Here is a 24463-nt window from a genome sequence, read left to right on the forward strand (position 1 = left end):
TTTTTATTTAAGCATTTCACCAGAAATAGCTCAATCCCACAGTCAATAAAATGTCCTATAGTGTAAGATTACACCTTTCTGACATTCCCAGACAAATTTTTATAAATAACACCAAACTGTACTCTGGAACAGTTTCTGGTCACTGTCCCTGCAGAAGAGGGAGTTGCTATCCAGTCTAGTTCCCACATGAGAGACCTTTTAATGAAGAAGCCTTTAGTGCCTTTTATTGTCAACTGTGCTACTGCCAGATGTGATATGGCCTGGGCTCCAAAACTAAACTGGAAAGCACCTCACTGTGAGTCAGAGAGCCCTGTGAAAATCCCAGAGACCTCAGAGGAATGGAAAACTCACTCTGTCACAGCCTCTTTTGGAGGAGTTTCCTCCATTCCCTTCAATGGCAGCGGTGCTGCTTGTCTATGAGCAGGGCTCAGCTTTGTAGGTCAGCACTAAGTGTTTGCTCAGTGTAAAGGAGAACCAATGGCAAAGGACCTCTTCTGGATTAAGAATTTAAAAGGTTATGGAGACTGCTAAGGATATGGAGACCTGCTGTGAACTGTGTCCTTCTCTGCAGTTCACAGAGACAGATAACATCAGTAAAGCAAGAACTACTTTTTGTTCCATCTCCTTTTGGATTGAATTTATGTTACATTGCCTTAAAGACCACAAGGAACCTAAAAAACAGACGCCAAATTAAAGTGACATTGTTTAGATTTTTAAAAGGACTGCAAGTGTCTCTGGCTTAGATGTTTATTCAGATCATCTCTCCAGTAGCTCTTGACTCCCAAAAGATCCAAGACACAACAGCAGTCACCATATGATTCCATTTTAGAACAAAAAAACCTCTCCAGGTGTAAAAGCAGAGGACCCAGTTTCACAGTGACTTGAGGCAAAGTAAGTTTTCCTGCTGGTGAAGCTGCTCCTGATTTCCTCTTCCTGCCTGTCCTGGGCTGGGCTTTCCTGCTGCTGCCCACGAGCTGATGCTGTCCTCTGACTCCAAGGAAAGCCAACTCATCTTGCCAAGATGGAAACATGCAGTGTGTACAGATATGACACCTTCCCCTACTTGTCTTCCAGCCACCAACCGTTTTCAATTACCATTTCAGGGATTTTCTAACAGAGATGTGATCTTTATATATTTAGTAGCTATTAATAGATTTCTCTTCCATGACTTCTCCCAGTCCTCCCCTGAATACATGCAAACTTATAGCATCTATAATGCATTCTGGCAAGAAATTCCACAAGTCTACTTCCATTGCATGAATTGCTTTCTTCCCTTGGTTTGGACCCGCATCCTCCTAGCTTACTTCTCTGCCCTTTGTTTCATCTGGTATCCTACTCTGTTCCCTCTAGGTAGAAGATCAAGGTTATAATTGATAAAGCAAGAATAAAAATGCAAGAGAATCTCATTACTCCATCAACATTTGAGAAGACCAACACAACAACTTTCTAATACACAACAGACTATAACACAAAAGTATTACTTAGATGCACCAAAGGCAGCTGTAAAGCAGATGTCATATAAAGGTGGAAAAAAATGATATACTATTCAGTTTTTCTATTTTCATGGTTTACAATTCCTTTAATTCAACTTCCAAGGCCAAACAGGAGGAATTATGCCTTAAGATAACACTGAAATATGCTGGTAATTAGGTATCTAGTAATTAGGTATCCATTAGTCAAATAATAGAATCTACCCAGTGGCCTCTAAGTAGGAATCCTGTCTCCCTTCAGGAATCTGAATATAAGCACACTTCCAGAAAACAGGCCCAGTAATCTTCCGTCCCACTGAAACATCTATCTTCATCCTATTAACAAAGTTATACCAGCTGCAAAATGACCCGCTGTTCTCAAGCTCTCCATTCCTCTGCAAATCCCTCATTCTGGAACTACCCAAGATGAACCTGCCTCTTTTCCACCCAGGCTTTCTGAATCTCACTTTTGACTCGCAACGCATCCTAAATAAGAGGCACTAAATACCATCAGCCTTCCCCTGTGAATAGGGAATGCTCCAGGAAATCACAGTTGGTAGAAGCTTATGTGCACATATGTTAATTAGGCACACCATGAGGCACAGCAAAGCCAGCCTGATTGCAATGGAGAGTAAGGTGAAGGCACACCATTTGGACTTTCTTTCTATCATAAATGTACTCTTCCTTGTACTTTTGTCTTTTTTCCACTGTACAGGAAAGAAGAAAGGCCATGTGAACAAGGAGGGCACAGGACAGAGACTGGACAGAAATCCAGCCAATTAAACTTGTCTGCAGAACTGCTTTGCAAGGCCCGAAAGTAAAGAACAATGCATGCATTTGCTATGATGTAATTTTGGTTTGGCAGCAGATTAAAAAAAAATTCCTAAACGCAAAGTAAGAGGATGTGAAGAACAGAATTCTATGTTTAAGTAAACAGTTTTGGTTAAAAACATATAAGAAAGTTTTTAAGGACTTAAAAATGCTTTGATAATTTGTGCATGTGTTATTTGTGGAAATTAGTTGAGTTTCAAGATAAACTGGAAAAGATATGTCTATATGAATAGTTGACTCAGTTCTGAGCTTCTGTGAAGACCAAAACAATCCCAGCTTGTACTGGTGGAACACTTCTTCCTATTATGTTTGATAGGGATCAGATTTTCTTCTAAAAGTTCTCTCAATCAAACTAGCATCATAAAATTAAAAAAAGTTTGCTCTACATTATTTGACAATTATGTTTCTCTGCCATTTTCTGTCCTTCCCATGGGCTATATAAGCACAGAAATTCAGTTCATCTGTAACGCCCAGTTGAGTCTGTCAATTATCTTCATAGATTTTACAAAGTTGTAAGATCCAAAAGGAATTAATTGTTTTATTACTACTACCCATAAAAAGAAATTCCCCTCATTCTCTAATTCACTGCAGCAGAGCTCTGCTTCTGCATAGCATCTGTAGGCTATTAGTTTTGCAACTGCAATCTGTAATTGCAAAAACATGTAATTTAGGTAGGGCATGTGAATATGGTCCAGCAAAACCAAAGAGGATATAATCCAGATTCTTTGCTTCTTTGACAAAACGTTAACCCAAAGTTTCTATATTTGCTTGAAAGACCTCTGGTCTTCTACATAAGGCAAATTCTGGATTCCTAGAATTATTGCCCAGCTGGAGACTCCGCTCCAAAAGAGCACACACAACAGAAACTGGAGTGGGGAATGTTATTACCAACAAACACCTTTTTTCCGCTGTTCTGCCTTTGCAGCCCTGCCACATAAGCAGAGAGCCAACCCATGCACAAAAATGATGTGGTTTCATGGGCATGCTCCTTGGATCCAGTATCATGAGGCGGACTAGACTGTAAATCCTGATTTCTTTCTAGATCTGATTCCCCATGAAACAGAAGTTGGATGGGCAAAAAGCAGTTTCTGTCAAGCTTTTTCCAAAGGCTGGATCAACGTAACACTGCGGTTCAAAATCCATTTGCTAATATGGTTGTCCTCTGCTTACTGTTCCGACTGAGTTCAAAGGACGGTGAAGCACTAGAACACTCTGATCTCACTCTGTGGTGAGATTGCCATCCTTAGAGGTCTTCAGAGTCCACTCAACAATGCCACGGCTAACTTCACGCAGTGTCGGCAACAGCCTTCCTTCACAGAGGGGGTTGGCCCAGAGGGCTCTTCTGACCAGCATTTCTAAAATACGCAAGGACCCTGTCTCTAATTTGGAAGTCTGTCAAGATTATATTTCTACTTTACCCTTTCCCTGTCTTACTAATTTGAAGACCACTCATGAAAAGATTGCATAGAAATATGTTGATAGTAATAAGGGCTACGTACATGAGAAATACTTAGGAATAGCTACAGAAGTCCATGAAAGGCCACACAGCCTGTGACTGAACACTCCCACTGATGAAATAATTCCCTTTCAAAGCAGAAGAAAGCATTCTTTCTTACATAGCAAAAATGCCCACATGTGCACGTAGTCAGGAACGCAAGAGAACTTTAAAATCTTAACCAGAAGCAACTGCCAAGTAGAGTTTAGACTTCAACTTTTTTTAAATCAAGGCAATTAATTTGATCACAGTGTGTTCAATCCTACAACGCATATGGCACAAAATCCAGCCCTCATTTGAAATGACTGTCTTCTTGCCTTCTGCAGCAATAGAAACAATTTATTTAAATCTCCTATTGAATCTCCACACTATGCAAGATAGCTGCAAGGCAAGAAGTAGATCACCTGCCGTTGTCAGTGCAGCAGACTCATCAGCTTGGACAGCTCAGACCAGAGATCCAAAAAGCCAGAATTTGAGCACAGATGCAGGATTCAGTCTTAAGGGCATCTTTAATAAAATGGATACAAAAGATGTTCTCATGAAAAGAACAATTATATTTATTAGTGGTGCACAGGTGAATACAAATTTAAAGTTTTGAATAAAAATACTGCCAGATTGCAGAACTCTATTTTAAAGAAGCTGTTAATTATTCTAAAAAGTATGTACCTGGTCTGTCATACTGTACAAGAGGACCAAACTGTTCATTAGCCCAAATACTGAATGTGAGCAGATGCATTCTTAAGCTGAAAACCTAGCATGGGATTTATCTTAAAACATATTTTAGTGTCTGCAAAAAGAACATGCATGCCCTTTGCAGCCAGGATATCAGGTACTGGATTCAAATCTGGTTTGAGGGAATAAAATGACATTTGGCCAACAGCAACTTACATCTCACAGTCACTGAGACTTTCACCCTTTTCTGACCCATCCGCTGATCTGTGGCAGTTGCTAATTTGCTGGAATATATTAATGGGAGAGGGTAATGCATAAGGAGGAGGGAACAAAAAAAATGAAAGCAGTGAGTGGCAAAAACCAGGAATAGATTTCAAGGGTAATGACAGGAGAGAATGAAGTAATAGTCCAAACTAAATTCTAGACCAAAATCAGAGAAAGCCAAAGCTCTGTAGCAGAGGGTGCTCCTCTCTACTCTCCCTGCTGGGAAAGCCCCAGCTTGCCGCTGTTTGCCCTTGACTGCTCGAGAGCAGAGTGGCGGCCTGATTCTAATCTGCAGCAGAGTGTGCAGCAGATGTACAGGAAATTAGCAACAAATCTTTCCTAATTGTGGAAGTTGAATCAGCTACACAGACATACATCAGGACTGGAAAGTCTCTGTTAGAAATATTTGTTATCCCTCAACTTTCTGGAAAAAGCAACTGACCATGAGTTAAGTCTCTGAGGACATCCTCCTGCCCCCAATCCTTTAGCCTTATAGACTCAAGGTACCTGAATATACCTCTTACCCTCTCTGAGGGTAATTCCTCTTCACTGAGATGGAGGTATCACCTCCCAGTAGTGGCAAGAAATAATGGTTTAGGTCACAGGCAGAAAGGCGTTTTATAAATACAGGCAGTACTTTCAGTAAATTGCCTTTGACCTGGTTTTAAAAATACAGCTCTCATTTGTATGGTCAGCACCTGCTGGTTAAAGCTGCTTTAGGAACATCTCTCTAAGGAACTGAAAAGAATGGGTGCTCTTCCTTCTCTACCGATCTATCATTTTTCTTCCTCCAGTTTCACTACAGAAAATGGTTTATGCCTCCTTCCACATTCTGCCAAAGCAGAATAAAAGCATGCCTTTATATAAATATGATTTCCTACAATGTAAATGCCACTGTCAAAACCACGAGAATAAAGCAACATGAGAGATACAGAAAGAAACACAACCAGATAACAAGGAAACAAATTCTCTTCCCAGCCAGCAGCGAGGCTGCATTTTTGTCTGAATCCCCTAATTTACCCAGAGCTCTGCAATGACTTCAGCTCAGACTTGGGTGGGTCTCTGTACATCTTGGCAGCAGGGTCAGGCAAAGTTCCTAGGCTGCCGATGGCTGGATGGTGGTCTGGCACACTCGGACCAGGGCTGGTGCTCCAAATCCAAGCTGCCTTTTGTTTTTCCCAAAATATTGGTTCAGAGAAAACAAGGTTTTAATATCAAGATGCAGTGGGCTGAATCCAAATTTGACGGCAGTGTTTTAATCTGTGAAATGTGTGTTGCATTACAGATGCTTGCTGGAAAGATGTTTCTCATTCTGCAGATCCCAGGACATCTGTATGGCTAAGGATCCATCAGCTATTCCTAGTTTCTTCTCATTAACGAGATATTCAATACAATAATGTTAAAGAAGTTGTCACCTCTGTTACTAATAATCTCAGTTAAAACAATAGAGTATGAAGATGAAGTTTCCTTTCATTTTTTTGCCTATTGTTTTGCATAACTCATGTTTACCTCAGCTTGATGAGCTTCCTTCTCTTCACATTTGTAGCTAAGTTTCACTTCTCAATCTCAATTCTGAGTCCAGTTTTGTGGCCAAGCGCCTGCTCTGTTTGAATTTCTACTGTTTCCGAGGAAGACATAAATCAGTTCTAGAAACAGACTTCATTTTATAAGGGGAAAAATGTCTATAAACATTTAACATTTTTCCCCTAAAAAGAAAACTTCAAACCAAAACAAGAAAACAACCTGATGGAAAATGGTTTTAAAAGGCATAAATTACATTATTAACTCACACTTGGTGGCAAAAAGGACCTTGGGTGCCTAATGTTGAGGATTCTTCCTTAATCACCCCCAATCTCCCCTTACAAAAGTGCCCTTCAGAATGGCTGGGCATGGCCTACAGGTGGTTGAGCAATGTGAGCCCCATGGCCACCAGAAGCAGGAGGGTACCTTCTCCCTCTCTCAGCCCTCGCACCTTCCCTGCCAACCTCTGGCAACTGTCAGTCCCCTGAACTCTTCAGGCTGTTCTTCTGCCAACATGATAAAATGGCTCAAGGACAGGTCTGACAACAGTATGCACAACCAAGGAAACGCTGACAACAGGAACTCTCCTTTCTGGTGGTGGTAAACTTTAATCGGCTCACTGGTCTTCAGCCTAAAAAAATCCTGGAAGCTGCTCATGTAACTAGGGAAGAGAAGAAATCATCCAATTTTTAACAGCGTGAGAGTACAGCATTTTATTTTTTTTTTTGACTATAGTGCTGTGGGAACTCATTCAAGCCATCAAAATTTACAGCACCATGATGGAGGCAAATCACTATACACTTTTTATGATCAAAATGGCTGTTTCCTTAGAAAAAGCTTTCTCTTATGACAACAATAGTTTACTTGGATCCTGGTCTGAAACTTCACTGATAATAGATGAACAGGGATATAAACTGCTGCAGGAACATCACACTCCTTGTCCATCTTGTGACTGTGCATGTGAGTAACTGCCTGTCTGCCACAGCAATGGAATGAGCAAGATCACAGGCACCAGATTAGATTAAAGAGAGTGAAAGGTCAGCTTTGGGAAGATAAAAATGCAGAGATGCTTGCTTGCACGCTACTCAAAAGACACATCAGGCTACAGCTTTCAGGCTGGGCCTGTCTCTCTTCCTGGAGAGCAATATGTTTTCCTCCATCAGTACTTGCCAACTCTCAACCACATTTAAAACATAATGGCTTGAGCAAATAGAAGCTTTTCATCTCCCCACTTAGGGGGAGATTAATTTTTTCCAGCTTTAGCTGTCTGAAAGAGTTGTCTGGGCTCCCTTTAAAATCTACAGGAGAGAGGCACCTCCAGAAGGAAATTCAGTCCATGCAATGGTAGGTGTTTGGGATAGGTGGGAAAAATTGAGAGGAGCTTTTCTGCCTCCATTAAGTGAAGAAGGAGCTTTGTGTAGTGCTTGAGAATTTGTGGTGCCTGGTAGTCTGTAAAGCAGCAACTGCAGTCTGTGAAATGATTTAAGAAGAAAACCTAGATGCAAAGAAGTTAAGGAATTGAAACAGAAGTATTAGAGGAACACTGCAAATCAAGCAAACCTAAATCAAATTTGGGGAGTGTGGCCAGGGCAGTGAGGAAAGTTTTGTCACCTTCTGTTCAGGATTGGTGAGACCATAGCTGGAATATCATGTAAAGTTTTGGCTCCCCTTCTTTTCTTACAGGCAAAGATGGATGTGGGGAGAGTGGAGAGGGGCCAGCAGAGGCTATCATGATGGTCAAGCCCTGGGGCACACGGTCTGTGAAGGGAGGTGAAGGGAGCTGGGCTGGTTCTGTCTGCTGAAGAGGAGATGAGGGGTCCAACCTAGGAGCAACCTACAACTACATGAAGGGAGTTTCAGAGACAGTGGAGCCACACTCCATAGTGCTGGATGACACACCAAGGTGCCACAGCCACGTGTGGTGGTTTGGGACATTCAGATTCTTCCCTTGCCAGGCAGTCAGCCCTGCAATGGGTCACCACAGAGGTGGTGGGTCTCCCTATCCTTGGAAGGTCCCAAGACTCAGCTAGACCAAGCCACAGCTGATCTGATCTAGTGCTGACAACAGTCCTGCTCTGGATTAGAGACCTGCAGAGGTCCCTCCAGCAAACACTCCTATGATTTTGTGAACATTCACAGTTTGAGCGCAACTGTTAGCAAGTGAAAACCAAAATGTCAATACTGCACAAGACTGTTAGTGAATATTTACAAAAGCATTGTCATTAAGGATTATTTAGAAACTCTGGTGTACAGGAAGATGGTGCCAGTGATATCAAACCGAAATGGGTGCAGTTCTCTGCCTTTATTTGTGCGCATCTCACTTAAGATGTGCCACTAACTTAAACATCTAGAATTACAATAAATGCCTTTGGCTTTAAGTATTCTAATAATGTACATTTTGCTTGTGAAACAAGAAGTCTCAAGCTAATTTCAACATTTTCTGCCAATATCCTGCAAAGTATGATGCAACCATATCAGAGAACCACAGAAGCTGTGTTTTCATAGATGTGGGTTTTAAAAATGAAATGCTCCATTGACAACATTTCACCAAGCCACTGGAGTTTACAGCCTTTCTAACTATTTCAAAATAAAGGGGACTTTCAGGTCAAAGAAAGGCTCTACTGGAATTCTAATCATAGAATAAAGTTGTGAAGAATGATGCATGAAGGTTTTTAGACAAGTAAGTACATCAGTGTACTCTTAAGACACTGAAGCTACAAATACTATGGCAAAATAACAGATTTCACTTTGTGGATAGCATCAATTGCATGAGCATTTTTTTTATAACCTGAACTATGCTCCCATATGAACCCTTCCCTCTTTTTCTTACTACTGTAGTCGTTTTAATTCTACACAAAAAGACTGAACATCTTGGACTCACAATTTCTGCAAAATATCAGAAGTACTAAGCACCTTAGTGCCTAGAAGGCACTAACTACTAATCCTCTCCTTCAACACATCTGGAGGGCTACTCAGCTTGTCATTAACCAATTTAGTATGTTCAGTGTCTAGTCTCTCTATTACTCATCAATGAAAATACCTAATCAGGCCCTCAAAGTGAGGGTACACAGGAGAGCAAGAGCCTGAGTCTACTCCATCCTGGTGAACGTGCTCCCTTTCATTTCCATTGCCTCTTGCCCTCTGAACCTCTCCTGGCTCTGCAGAGCTACCCCTGACCTGCACAAAGGCAACGTGAACTCCAGGCAGTCCCTGAGCTGCAGATCATTTCCCTCTCTCCCTCTGATCACACAGAAATCTGTTTATAAGCACACCAAAAGCGCACACAGTCCTGTAACAACTGCACATGCCGTTACTGGGAGGGAAAGGCAGACAAGGAGCACAGCAACCCATCGTCTGATGGGTCAGATTCAACACTGTAATTTCATACAAGCCAAAGCAGCTGCATCAAGGCTTTGTCGGGTTGTTTTCAAACAGAAAAAGCACTGCGAGTAGATCAAGGTGATTTGTAACACAATCGGACAAAAAGTGCCATAGCTCAGGTACAGAGTTCTGCATTTATTTTCCTTCTTTTAACCCAGACCAGACTTGTTCTTAATCATCTATTTCCTATGAGAATTAAGTTACTGGAAGTGACTTTTACAAGCAAATGGGTAAATTCTTAAATCAACTACCAAGATTTGGAGAGACTATATAAGTCAAAAAGGTTATTAATTTTGATAAACATGAAGAGGTCCTAATCTGCAGGAGGATTGTGGACAGTGATGGTTATAACGGTCAGGAGAGCAGAGATGGGATAGGACTGGTGTAGGGAACTAGAGGCTAATTATTTGGGAACAGGCTGTTCTCTCTGACAAAGTCTGCAGCCATACTCTCCCGTTTACAGATACACATCTGCAAGATAACGAGACTGAAGTACATACACACTTTTTACACACATTTGTTATATCCTTTTCACAAGTCACATGCTGTGGGTAAAATCCTCATCCTGGACTGCCATACCAAACCGATACTAACCAACTCTACACTGAAACGGAAATGTCCTGTCATGACACTGTGACAGTTTACCCAGCTGGCTTAACACTCCTTTTTTAGCATTTGTACCATCACCTCTGTGTTTAGCCTGAACCTAAGGAGGTCCTTTCTGCTTGTGTAAATGTAGTTCTTTACACTTTCTCTTATTCTCCATGAGTCACAGTTAACTGCTTTTGCAAATTTTTACACCAGAAAAACTACTGCATCTGTCCTTTTTCTCCAGATGACAGCATGTTTACGTCCTGTTTCATTTTTGTACACATTTCTCTATGCTGGTGCTTCAGAAACCGAGCTTGAGAGGTTAGGAAACTTCTTGCCTAGATTGTATGTGGCACCTTGGTTGTCTGCAGGGGAGTTACAGCTTACAGCTGGTAAGCAAATATGAAACAGATGGTTTAGCAGAAGCAAAGAGAAACCCACAGCATATTTCCCTGATGTCAAGGAGATACCCTTCTGGAGATGCTGGCGCCAGACTACCCGAGACAGCAAAATGGTTTCTTTTCAACCTTGTTTTCCAGTGATTACTCAGTGATCACCTATCCAGTGATTCTCTACTGAGTTCCTGATGCTGGTGAAAAACTTCAGGTTTGAGCAGTCAGGACTGTTCTTAGAAAGCAGGAGAGCTCTCCACTGGTTTCCTGGAAAGGAGATTAAACAAGAGCCTCACAGATTCTAACAAGTGACTCAACCCAGGAACCTCCACACTGGCTAAGGCTTCAGAGAAGAAACCATCAATGAGGAACAGCTTGGGAACGTCTACCTCTGAGTCTCAGAGGAGAGTATTGGTTGATACACAGGAGCCTGGCTGGACTTAGATCAGGAGAAGGCACAGAACAAGCTCTCAGTCTGAGCACAGCTTAAACTGTTCTTCTCTTATTGGATATCACCTCTCTGAGATAGCTGACATGTCAGACCTTAATTTTGGATAGTCACAAAACCAAGGAACAATCATAATCACTTATGCAATGCAATGCTTAGTAGAGCTTTGCTAACCAAACTCCAAGGGCAGTGGCCCATGGGATTTAACAGGCCATTTCTACCCAGGACTCTCATGGTACACATGCTGTCCAAGTTGTTCACGTGCCCCTCCTGCGTAGCTATGCCTTCTCTTGATGAGAACGATTTTCTAGTGCCAGAATTATTCACAGGCACATTTTAACATCTGCAGTCAAAACACAAAGAGGATTTCCTGAACAGTGGTTTCCAGCGTGAAAGATCTCTCAGCTTAGCGCAAGATATTCCAAATTCTTAATCACTGACCCAAAGCCAGACAGTTTCCATCAACTATGTTGGCAAAACTGGAGTTTAGCCAACTACATGATGAGGAGTGAGCTATACCAGGCATGAAACAAAATGATCTCATTCTCAGACCTGTCTCTCCACTTTAACTATCAGAAACAAAAGCTCACCCTACTGGGAGCTGGTATGGAAGTATATTTTAAAAGAATAAAGTGGTAAGAAGCTGCTATGGACACAGGCAGAACATACCTATATAGGACTCTCTAAAAGAGCATTTAGCCATAGAGCATACACGTCTGCAACAGACCCATCCCAATACCGTGATAGAACACAGTGAAGAAAGAAGACTGCACTCTGGGGAAAAGGCCCTACTGCTTTCTAGTATTCATAGAGAGAAGATTTAGGTGCAAAAGAGTTTCCTAACATTTCCTAGCCCTTCATGAGAAGCAAGAGAATTTCTGCAGCTACTACTCTGCCTTTCCATTAGCCGTCCCAGTAGATGGGCCACAAGCAACCATGAGTCCCAGAAGTAGAAAGTAAGTTTTCTGTTTCACTCTCAAACAGTTTTAAAGCCAGTTACAAGTTTCAAAGCCAGTTTAAAGATAAAAACGTACAGTTAATTTTATCACATTTCTTGTCCTAGGAGTGATTTAAAAATAAAACCTGGAAGCCACAAGTGTTCTGTTTGGTCCACTGGGAAGTGATGATAATCTGCACACACATAATAGCACCTGGGCTCTTACTTCATAAAATAAGCTTTGTGTGCTGTCCAGATAAAAATCTGGCAAAAGGATTAATTCAAATTGGAAGCAAATAACTTCATCTGACCAGAATTAACTCTAAAAGTGTGCCTAAGATTTTAAATAATGCTCTCAAATGTAATACTATAATGAATAATGTTTGCTAAAAGGTAGGATTTCTACTGTGGACTCAAACACTACCTAATGAAACCAAGAACATCTAAATTCTGCACATTTTACTTTTATAACGACTGTCCAGGGCTGTCAGGTATAAAAACTGGAAATTAACGTAAAAAAAGCAGTAGTCTGAAGCTGTGAAGTTGTGAAGTCTAACTAAGAAAATACATGTGTTTTTTTCAAAGTGCTCTCTGTGTATACTATCATTCAAGGCAAATGAAATATCGTGAAGGCAATTCTTTTCACGTGGAAGCTCATTCCTACCAAACACAAGTCAATGCCTCACTGGCTACTGCAGCTCCGGAGTTGAAGGTATCATCTACGCCTTTATACAGCTAGAGCTCAGTCAGCATCGATTCCATAATTAAATACTGCTACAGATCATAAACAAGAGCCCATCATTCCCTTCTGGTAACTTCTCAGAATAATCTGAGCCAAATTTTGTTCAATGAATACCATGCTATCACTAAAGAAGAAAAGAAATATCATCTGGCATTATTAAAGTATTATCAATGCATTATTAATCCTGGGTTATTTCCTGAAAGAAAGGAACTGCTTCAGAGCTGCATTTCCACTGTCTGCTCTACTTGAATGCACATTACTTGTTTGTGGATAAACTGTGCTCCTGCTCACTTTATTGTTAACAATTGTCTGTTCTCTATTCTTAATAAGTGAAATAGTGCTGTCACTTCCTTTACTGAGAAAATTCCCACTTTATAATCACATCTTCCTCCCACACTTTCCAATTATACTTCTCTAGTCTATGTCCACATCAACGTTATAAGCAGTGGGTATTTTACAGAGGCTTTCCAAAACCAACAATCTTCCTCTATTTCTTGCCCACAACTCTTTGTCTGTCAAGCATGCAGCACATTCTAAATACATGTATACTGTTACTGGTCACGTCTGTCTGCAACCAGTTTGGGTTTTGGAGACAGTTTTTGCAGTATGCTTCATTTTCACTGTAATTATCTACAGTGTATGTTGTCCTTCCAAATACTAGTTTAAAAATAACAAAGTATTAGTTAGGCCTGGGACATATAAGGCTGAAAGAAGTTCAGTGACAGCATTAATACGATTCATGAAGTTCCAGCAACCATACAGAAGGCAAACAAATCAAGGCTATACACACAAAACTCAAGCGTATCTTTTGCTCCATGCCCAACATAATCGAGTGACTTTTCTGGCTCTGCTTATACATCTGTTTTCAACACTACATTCATTATCAATTTTATTCAGAGGACAGTGGGGTTCAAAGGAACCCAAGTAGATAAAATTCAGAGTGGCTGAGACTTAGCTTCCAAAATGTCTTGGAGAGCTAGAAACAGAAAAGACGCTTCCAAAGGAAATAAAACCCCACTCGATGGGACAGGCATTACCTCCCTTCTCAGAAATGCATTTTGCTTTCTCGTTCTGGTCTCTCCTAACCGCTGTTTGCATCTGGCTGGGCCAAACAGCTGCTGCCCAAAAGAGTCCACACTGCAGCTGGTACTTGCTGGCTGCTCCTCTTGGCTCCCACCCACTACACATCCAAGGTGTCTCTTTGTCTGGCTCCTTCTCGTCCTTCTTCACTCAGCCTGTTTGCTGCCTTTACAAAGCACACCCACAGCCCTCTGACTCTACTCATGAAAGTATATGCTCTCACACAGGAACAAAACTTCTCGGAGTTGCAAAGTAGCAACAGTGAGAAACAACGGAGCAACCAGAGGCTTTGCTGGAAAATACTGTAAGACACTGATAGAAATGCTTTTTAAAGAATTGCTGGCCTTTCACTGAAAACCTAAAAAACTTTTTTTGAGCTTCCTATTACTTAAACCTGGAACTGTGTGGTTCCCATACACACGTATTTTGATAATCCTGGGATTAAGGTAAAGGCATTTGTGCTCCATAAACCAACATACATTTTTTGACTTAATTTTAGATTATTAAATTTCTCTCTGTAGATTTTTAGACTAAGCAAGAACAGCTCTAAGATGCTACCAAAAGAAACATCTTCCCCAGCTGAGTATCCAGAAGATCACACAGAAACCTTCTCCTCACCACCTCCTAGTGCCTTTGATAGTCAGCTCTCCCCTGTTCCCCACCTACCACAACAGGAAGGATGACAGCTCAAGAAAGGCCAAAAAGAAAGTTTGCTTCATTGTTTCTATAGGGACACCAGGGCTTTGGGAGGAGAAAATTCCTTCTGACATGGAGAAAATTCATGGAGTTTAGCCAGAAAAGAGGGAATTTGTAACAAAGAATGCAGCAGGCCAGACTTCATTTTCACTAGTGACACTTAGATGGAAATATGAGGTTTTCATAATGGATTTTCAAATTTGAAAGTCAAATGCAGCCATAATTTGACAGAGGCAGGCTTGCTGAGCTTCAGGGCATGATGAAGCACAATCGCACACACTGTTTGCTTTCTCAAATTTTCCCAGGAAGGCAAAGGTTGGCCTCACAGAGAAGAGAGGCTAAAGGGTGACCTCTGCTTTGAAAAGGATAGGCAATTTTATCATGAGTACTATGTCCTTACCCTCAAGTATTCTCAGCATCTCTACACAATATAGCACAATATCTTAAAATCCTAGGATCCTAAGATAAAGTAATTTTTTCACCTCAATAGCTAAGGTCAGGCTCCCCAAAGAGAAAGGGTAGTTTGTAAAATCTTTCAAATATCTGCATGTTAACTTGCAGCTTTTGCAAACCCACAGGTCTCAAAAATATAAATTACCTACCTTGGTTATAGGAGCAGCAGGATTATGTGAGTCTAATAATTGCATTTTATCTGAATGGAAGACCAAATTATACACCCCAGCCCATGGAAATCCACAAACAAACTTGACAGCAGAAAACTTCATGTTCAGTAAAACCCACCCATTGTTAAGTGTAACAAAATAGGAGAAAAGTATACGTTAGGACTGAATTTCTGGCTACAAAACATCATCTGAAGCCAACTCCTTATAATGCAGCTTTGCCTGCAGGATGCAAATGGCATCAAGAGTGCAGGGCATTGGAATCTGCCTCATTCATGCTCTAAATAAATTCAAACTATTGCCAGAACTGCGTGTGCAGCACAGCAAACTACTGCTACACAAGAATGTCAAAGCCAGGCATTATAATCTTTTGCTTCCTGAAAGTAATATATCATTCCAAATTCAGTTAACACAACACAGGCTTATTACCAACAGAAGTAAAACACAACTTAGATATTTATATTCCTAGTACATTGAATGTTCACGCAAAGAAAGAATAAAAATTCTGATTTAAATTTGGCTTAATCACTTCAGTGAAACTTTGTTTGCAGAACTTGAGAAATCCTTAAATGCTCACTGCAGATGTTGGCTTGTAGGACCAGAAATTCACATCCATAATAACACATTTCCCTGCAGCTCTGTGGTTTAAGTGCCACAGCACCGAAGCAGAAATTTACAATGTGCAATTCTGGTCCTCCTGAAATCGGTAAAGGCTTTGCCATTGAGTTCCACAGGGCCAGTGTCACTCTCACTCTAACAAATGATAACCAGAAACACCTTTTAAAAATCCATTTTTTTACTGCAACATACTGTAAGATATTGTACGTGCACTGCATTCAATGTAATTGTCAAACTTTGATATCAGGAGACATTTGTGCTTTGAAACAAATAGAGAAAGTAGTGAGAGGAAATGCTAGAGGCCTTCTGGATTTCCCAAGCGAATCAAGCTTTAAACCATGCTTTCCTTAGGAACAGTAATTACATTCTTACCCTAAAAAATGTCACTGCCCTTAATAAGCCTGCAGAGATGTCATCAAAGGGTCACTGACAGAATCTTCCAGGATGGGGAAATCTAGTGCTTAATCAGTGCAAGTTGCAGGGACTCTGATCCTAACCACACGAGAGTGGAACGGTCTGGAGCAGCATTTACAGGCCAAAGTAAATTGGAATGGATTTGTTTTCTCCAATGATTTACTTAATTACCTTGCAAATTAAGCTAGCTATTCAAGTAATACTAGAAACAATCTCAAGGTCTGCATAGTCCATGGCAAAACAGATGTGAGCTGTGCGAGAGAACTGCCTGGTTGCCAGGCTCACAGAACTGCAGCAGCAGCTCGGTGTCTATCTCCCTGCTGACAGAGCACATTATATCAACTAACTTGAGTTTTGCAGCTGTGCTCCACTGGCTTTTTAGAACAGACCTGGTATCACAGACATTAAAGGACAGAAATCAAAGGTGTCGGCAGAGCAAGAGTCTCTCAATTCTGCCTCTCAGACCTGGGAAAAACAGAAGGAAGGTTCAACACCAACTGGAAAGTCCAATGTGCTTCAGCAAAGCTCAGACTGCCATACCCTTTTCACAAAAGCATGACAACTTAGTCTCGGTACCTGTCAGCTCTGAACGTGCTCCCCAAACCAACCCAAACCAGCCAAACTTAGAGGAAGGCTGCAAAGATGCAGCTTCTGAGTGCTGGAGCATTTGGGGACAGCAGAGAGCCCAGGGCTGAAGATATAATACTGGGAACCTGTCTTGTTACATTCCCAGGTGTCAGCCTCTGCAGTGCTAAATGACACCTGAAAACAATGACTTCCAAGAAAAAATAAAATTAACAAGTTAACATCTCAAGAAATAAATGGTGACGAGCCTTGCCTACAAGGGATGTTGGCTGCTGAGGCCTGGCAGAGCTAGGAGACAACACTGCCTCGGTTCAAGAATTCTTTACTCACTGTCAGTTACATATTTCTTCTTGTTTAAAAATGACATTACAGATTCCCCTGGCAATAGCAGAAAATAAATTTCTCTAGACTCCCAGAGTGAAAGCCCAGCTTTTTGTATGGACTTAGCTGATCCAAATACTATTTTGTTTTCCTCTCTCATCCTTAAAAAAAAAAAAAAAAAAATTAAGCTGCAACTGTAAATATGCAGACACGCAAGCCTTCTAAGGCAAAGAAAGAAAATACAAATCAATGGGATCATGAGAAATTCAGTCTTACAGGTACAAAGCATCACCAGAAGATGACACTGCATGTGAGCTTTGCTCCCCTGCCTTGTACCTTTAGAAACTCCAAGAAAATTGAGGGCACAACTCCTGTAGTGCAAGTGAGAATATGCAGAATACACACAAAAAATGTGTTATATTTCAGCACATGCACCCATGAGAGATGCTGGGTGATGTGACACTGCACACAGCAGGAAGCATGTGGAAAGAGGATCCCAGAGACATCAGGTGGAAGGGATCTCTGGAGATCTGTAGTCCCACCTCCTGCTCAGAGACAGACCATCACCAATACCAGAACCATCCGCTCCCTGAACTCTTAACTGGATGATTCTTGTTCTTTTGTAAATGGCTCTTAACAGCTTATTAAGTGTTTGGGAGTGTCTGCATGGCAAACAGCCAGAGAGGAGAACAAAACCTATCATCTCCAGGCCTTGCCTTCTAACTTGGACAAGTGAGCAAGCAACGCGAGTGACCTGACCAGTAACACTGAGGAGGAAATCAGTCCCCTCTCTCAGCTCCTGATCATCAGTGAAAAAGGAATTGTGGTCCAAGGAAAGTGAAGTCAGCAGTCCTCAGGAGGAGGGGAAAGGGCACCTCCCTGGCTGGGGCCCTGCTGATGGCACCCCTCGGGCTGTGCAGGAGTCCCTTCTTCTGCACTCGCAAAAGAATCCAAGCAATTAATTTAAAAGTGCCTCAGGACAGAGGTTGTCACTAGATCAGGTTTGCCCTGTTAAAATAATGAATGAGGTAATGCATAAAACTGACTTTGATTTGAGGACATTTCATTCATAAAACAGAAATACCAACAGCTTTGTTACCAAATAAACTTCATAGATGGTTTAAAAAAGTCCCCACACCTCTCCTTGTAACAGAGCAGAGCCAAGCAGTAGGGATTCTGTGGCACAAGATGCACTGTTTCCAAGGACAGCTCTGCAGATCAGAATGAGAGCTGACAACTTCCAGGTCATTAATCTGACAGCGTAAACAGAACCTACGTATCAGTACGTGCATTCAGGTGGACTAGAGCAATGGCTGCAAGTGAACAGACAGACAAACACTATTCTGCTTTTTGTCTGGAGTTTCCAGAAAAAACTTTTATAATCAATTCTCCACTCCCTTCTACTCATCCTCAGGATATGTGGAGCCTGGTGTCGGCTATATTTGTGTTGCTAGCTGAAAGAACAGCAGAACATGCCAAGCGTTTAATAACAAAATTCCAGCCTGGTGACACAACCCAGTAATCCCAGGATTAGAAACTAGCCTCATATTTCTACTCAGTATAAAACTCTAATCCTAACAACAGCACCACTATTTTTATTTTGCCTGAACCTTTTCTAAAGACATGTATCTCACAAATTAAAAAAATGACTGTAGATCATGACGAACAGTGATGTGTTACCCATGTACATACGGCATCTACAGATTGGTAGAATTATGGCAACACAGAAACTGCTAAAACTAGTTATGCTCATCTGTGTGCTCTTACACAGAATTGTTGTAGCTGGATGAGCCACTGTAGTTGCAACTACTGGTCTCCCATCACCTTGGGACCTCCTCTTATGACGAGGAAACAAATGGAGAGTCAAAGAAAACTGTGGCTGGGAGTGAGCATGCATAGAACAATCTAATATCATGACTAGAAAATAGTGAGGCAGGAGGCTTAGCAAGTGAAGACCCCAGGTTCAGGCCAGGGCCAAATATGCATTATAGACATGTCTAAAGGACTCATCAAGACCTCTTCAGAAGGGAGGAAATAAACTCTTCCATCCCCTAGCTGCTGTTTCAACCACTGTTTGCCTTGATCATTTCCACCAACAGATCCCAAGCAGCTTCTCACAGCTGCAGCTGTCCTGGCTTCAACATCACTCAGGCTTGCAGTACAGAAAGTGCCATCAAACACCTGGAATTCCATTTTAAAACAGCTTTCACTGTCACTAACTGCGCTACAGATGTGAGCATGTGCCTGACAAAGCTGTAGCACAAGCCTATGCTGTATCCTAGCACAGTGGAACTGCTCGCCTGTCTCAACTTTGAAGTCACAAAGCAGAAGAAAAAATGTGCCAGTGCTCAGAGTCCTGTACAGCTGCAATATGTGACACAAAAAACTGCAAATGGAAGTATTTTAGGGGAAGACAGAAAAAACATTATGTTAAGCTAGCAGAAATAATTTGTGTGCAGGGTACATTTATTCCCAGAAGCACAAAAGGTTTATATACCTATTAAATAAATATCCAGGTAACTATTCCGATTATTGAACTGCTACCATGCATAAATGTTTAACCACAGGGTTCATGCAATTTCATGCTGCCTTGCACTGGCACCACAATGTTTTCTGCAAAGCTCTCCTTCCATTCCTAACTGTGATGGGCATATTTTGCAGAGAACATGATTGGGCCATATTACTGTAGAGGATATGCAAAAGCATCACTTATGGAGGAACAAATTTAGCTTCAATCTTGACTAGGTCATCTTTTGTGTTACAAGGAAGGACATTCAGTGTTAGAAACAGTCTTATGGATACACATAAAAGGCCAGTATTGAACAACTACTATACTTACTCTGCGAAATGACACCACGTAGAATGTATCTTCCCTTCTGCGAATAGCTTCAAAAAAATCTTGATAGCTCCTTGGAGAGGCATAATACACTTGTAGCTCATTCCCTGAGTTCCTGCTGAAATAAAGAAGGGGGAATATAATTATTGTAGACAAGAAAGTTAACTTCAGGGAGACAATGACTTTAAAGATCTGCTTTTCAAAAGAACAGCAGCTCTTCATCCACTGAGAGAAGCATGAGGAACATTTAACACAACTGAAGACAGCAAAACTAATGGGTATTTTTTTAAAGTTCAAGGTGCTTTAAAGGTCTCACTGCAGGAAACTTTCCCAGGTTTTATTTTATTCATGCTTTTGAGGCTGGCAAAAACCCACTTGCTAGCTCAACAGAAAAAAAAAAAGGTTACAAGTCAACCTAAATTGTCTGAAAAATTGTGATGACTTCTGGAAATAGAGTTTAGCAAATTTTAGAATGAAATGTCATTCTGAAATAAAAAAAATCTAATAATTTAAAGATTCTTTTTATTGCTAAGGATTCAAACCACTCAAATTGAAAGAACTGCAAAGCTAAGCACAAACAGAGCTTCTAATTTACTGTCAAATGACAACCCCACCTTCTCTCTCACCCACTTTTGTGTGTGTGTGTGTGTGCGCGCGCGTGCACCTTTTTGGTCAACTCAATGATTTGCTCTTTATTTTCAATTTAGACAGTGGAGTAAAAATGAGATATGCACATAATTCTGTCATCTTCACAATTCCCGTCTTACATATGTCAGACATGAGGAAAAGACACTCTGTATAAACTATTCTAAGCAAAACCACTGGTAAATTGTACAATCATGGTACTTATCCACTGTTTATCTTGGAAAGGTGAGAAATTCCCAGCACATATTGATATTATGTATACTTCCCCAATCCCATTTAAAAATAACATATTTAATCAAATTGGAAAGCTGTACTTACACAAACCAGTAGCTGGACCTTCAACCAGTCATTTTAATTCTTTCCCACTTTAATAGCATATCGTCTGCTTGCAGTATTTGTGGCAAAATCACTGATCAGGCTATCCCTCCCAAGCTGCCTTCTGCTGACCCAGATTTTAAACTGTGGTGGCTGACTTAGATTATTTTGATATGTTTCTAAAATACACATAACTATGCACCCAAAACAAGGCACAAATCTATCATCAAGTGATTTTGTTGAGCAGTAGTAATGGTAGACCATCATTATCTCCTCTCTTACTTCTAATATAGCCCTGTTGCAATCGAAGGACTGTAGCTGCCAAGCCAGTTACCCTTCAACAAGATTGGGGGTGTAAATCCTGGGGGATCAAGAGCAGGCAGCTCTGCCCAATATATCCTCTTTAGAAGAACTATGCAAGTGAGGAATCAGATCACGTCCTTCACATACAGGAAACAAAGATTGGAGCTAATTTGAGCTTGATTACTCATTCATAAAAACACGTAGGCCCACCAAACCACCCCTGAGATTCAGCACTGAAGTTTTACTGTGATAAAAGGCAACACGCCCACACATTGCTCAGTAAAACACATCCTGAAAACTGAAACAGGTCCCACAGATCCGTTTGCTCGCCCACACTCAAGAAGATACAGTTAGACCTAAAAAGCAGCCTTTTATAATTCTAAATCCAGCCATGGGAAAAAGTTGCTCCAAAGCATTTGGAAACCACTGGGCCTTTACAAAGCTTTCCTGGCTCCATGGAACAAGTCCATCACCAGCTGATACCAGTAATCCACTGGTATTACACCATACTTACACTTTTGGGCATTTAAGAGTACTCACTATGGACTCTTCCATGAAAGGAAGGAAGGAAGGAACTTAAGATCTGAAAACAGGTGCAATCTACCAGTTGTTTTAGTAATACATTACCATATTACAAGAAAGCACCATATTATACAATGTATATAATAAGTGTGTATTAGAAGTTCAAAGGGCACTCTGTTATGCATCACTGAGCACTGGGATGTTGCACACATGCTTCTTTTAAGACGGAATGAGGTTGTGGACTCAGTGCCTTATGCACCAAGAACCACAATTTTGATAGTGTAAAATTTATAAACAAAAAGAATTGGAGAGTCCCAGTTTGATATCTGGAGCCCTAAAGACATTCTTGCAGAAACCCTTATCAAAATTACCTCTGAAGAAAGCTAAAAAGACTGAAGAGAGCTGGGCAGGGGGAGAGGGTAAAGGCTTTCTTTGAAATTATCTTGATTTTGATCTTTTTCCTCTGCTTTGACTTCACTGCAATACTTTTCAATCAATCAATTCTATTCTGGAATCCAGGACCAATGTGACAATGTTGGTACCATCAGTACTACAAAGATAAATCTATATCCTGCCAACGTCCTCCTGTTCATGGACTCAGGTCACCAACAAGGTTGTTCTAGAAGGTAAAGGTCCCTAAATTTCCAGTCACAGCACTAGTACTAAAAATTAAAAGCCTTGACTGTATACTTCACAAAAGGGTACCTGAATCATTAATAAAAGCTTCATGGCCATCCGCGAACATGAACATTATGTATAAGGAAACCTAAAAGTGGTTTGGTTTTTGGTTTTACACATTTGCAGAGACGATGCTAGCTCATTGACAGTTCTCCACAGGCAATGCCTCAGGGGTAGCATCAATGAAAAACTGAATAAACAGCACCTTTCCTGTCTTCCCAATCGATGGGGCACAAAAGCCACAGAAAGGGCCTGGGGTGCTGACAGGCAAGCCGAATGAAAGCCAGCAGGGCACCTCGTGGACAACTGCATACTGGGCTGCATTAGTCAGGGCCTGGAGCAGGGATGTACAAGGAGAGACAGGAGACAGAGGGAACTGGGCTTGTTCAGCCTGAAGAAGAGGAAGCTGAGGGGGCTGGCTCTCACTGCAACCCTCAGCTTCCTAATGGGTGTTGTAAAAGGAGATGGAGATGGTCTTTTCTGACACAGATGTAGATTAAACCTGAACTTCAAGTAGGATTTTGGACTAGAGATCTCCAGAGGTCCTTTACAACATAAACTACTCTGTGATTCTATGATTTCATGGAGCATCTAATAGCTGATGGCTCTGGGAGGAACTGTAAGTCTGTTCTATGTTCTTAGCAGTTCCTGGACAGTCACAGCATGCAGCTGCCATGACTCACTGGTTCTGTTCATTTAAACATCATTCATGCAAAAAAAAAAAAAAAAAAAAAGTCCTACTTCCTTCTGAGTACAGGAGATTATTCCATACAGAGCTGCATGATTTTGCTGACTGGTTTTAATAATCAAGATATTTTTTTTAAGAGTAATGCAGGCATGTATATTAAACTGCCTTATGCCGTGAGGCTTGTTCCTCCAGTCTTCAGTTAAAACAGACATCTTTCATCTGCCTGTAGAACTAATAGAACTTTTTCATTTTTACTTCTCAGACAAGACCTATCAAACCTTGGCAGCCTGGTTTCCATAACGTTTGCCTGCAGCTTGCTATTTTCTCCCAGGCTGATCCTGCTTTCAAAGTAGCAATGCAAATGGAAGGGCCACAGCTGTCTTACTTTCAATGGCAACATTTCAGGTGTTGTTCTCAAGAAAAAGTCTACTTTATACCCCATTCTGCTTACTCCTCTTTGTCACTTCAAAGCAGAGAACCGTTTAAACACTGTCAGAGAGAATTCAGGAGGGAGAATTTTCATTTTCTTCAGCTTTTCTCTTCAGTTCTTCCTGTCCCCAAGGAAGAGGAACAGAATAAGTATATGGGATGGGGGAGGGCTGGGGGAATCAGGAAACTCTGGATTATTATATTCTGATCATCAGGAAAAAGCAGGAGATGAAGATAAACCATGCAAATAAGATGTAGTAATACTTTAACTTTGTCAAAATAATGTAGGTCTACTATAATGGCTCTATTCTTGAAGACAGTGAAACTTTTCTCTTACCAGACTCTTTCAAACCTTCTTATGAACTACTGATGTTCCTCTAGATAGTCTCAAGCCAATCCCCCCTTTTTTATTCCCTAAAGATTAAAATCTGTTTAGGAATGAATTCTGCAGAGTGAAGTAAAGGTTTTCTTTAGACACAGTGGTAGAAAAGCCCCAGAAGAGCGGAGCTGTGATACAGGGGCTTCTTTACACGCAGTCTGAATCAATAGAAGCAGTGAGGGACAGAAATAAGGCAAATAATTTCTTAAGCATCTGACTTAAGAATCCTGACAACAAGGTGAGAATTGGCATTTTCTATCACCTGATGATGAAAAACTAGATTATTAAGTAGAAAGCAATAACAAAGCAGTTCTGCCTTACCTGAGGCTGGTGTCTGTGTAAGGCATGGCCATCAGCTGGGAATCTGCCTTCTCACTGAGGGAGCTCTGAAAAAGAGGGAAGACAAAGATGACACAAAGTGAGAACAATAAGCATTTCCATAGTTTGGCACGACACAAAATATGATGCACATGTGTAGTAGAGAGTCAATATGTAAGGGGGTGCAGAGGTTAATCAGTGCTCTGAACAATAAATGTACATTTTCCCACTGCTGAAATACGAATAACTGAAATGGTGAGCAATCAAGCTGGA

General features: G+C 41.1%; 1 protein-coding gene across 4 annotated transcripts in view; it reads right to left on the bottom strand.

The window, feature by feature from the left end:
- Window positions 1–24463, bottom strand: part of ATF6 (activating transcription factor 6) — an 82220-nt gene that overhangs the window by 28300 nt on the left and 29457 nt on the right. For 3 of the 4 annotated variants that reach the window (XM_042804771.1, XM_042804775.1, XM_042804762.1), the window contains 2 exons: window positions 24194–24258; window positions 19917–20031 (listed from right to left, as the gene is read on the bottom strand). In XM_042804771.1, the coding sequence (XP_042660705.1) occupies window positions 19917–20031; window positions 24194–24258 (180 nt within the window). The remainder of the gene's footprint in view (window positions 1–19916; window positions 20032–24193; window positions 24259–24463) is intronic. The other variant, XM_042804767.1, reaches the window with a different exon arrangement.

Source organism: Tyto alba, unplaced genomic scaffold, assembly GCF_018691265.1.
Source record: "Tyto alba isolate M040663 unplaced genomic scaffold, T.alba_DEE_v4.0 Super-Scaffold_1000006, whole genome shotgun sequence".
In the NCBI taxonomy this organism is placed as follows: Eukaryota; Metazoa; Chordata; class Aves; order Strigiformes; family Tytonidae; genus Tyto; species Tyto alba.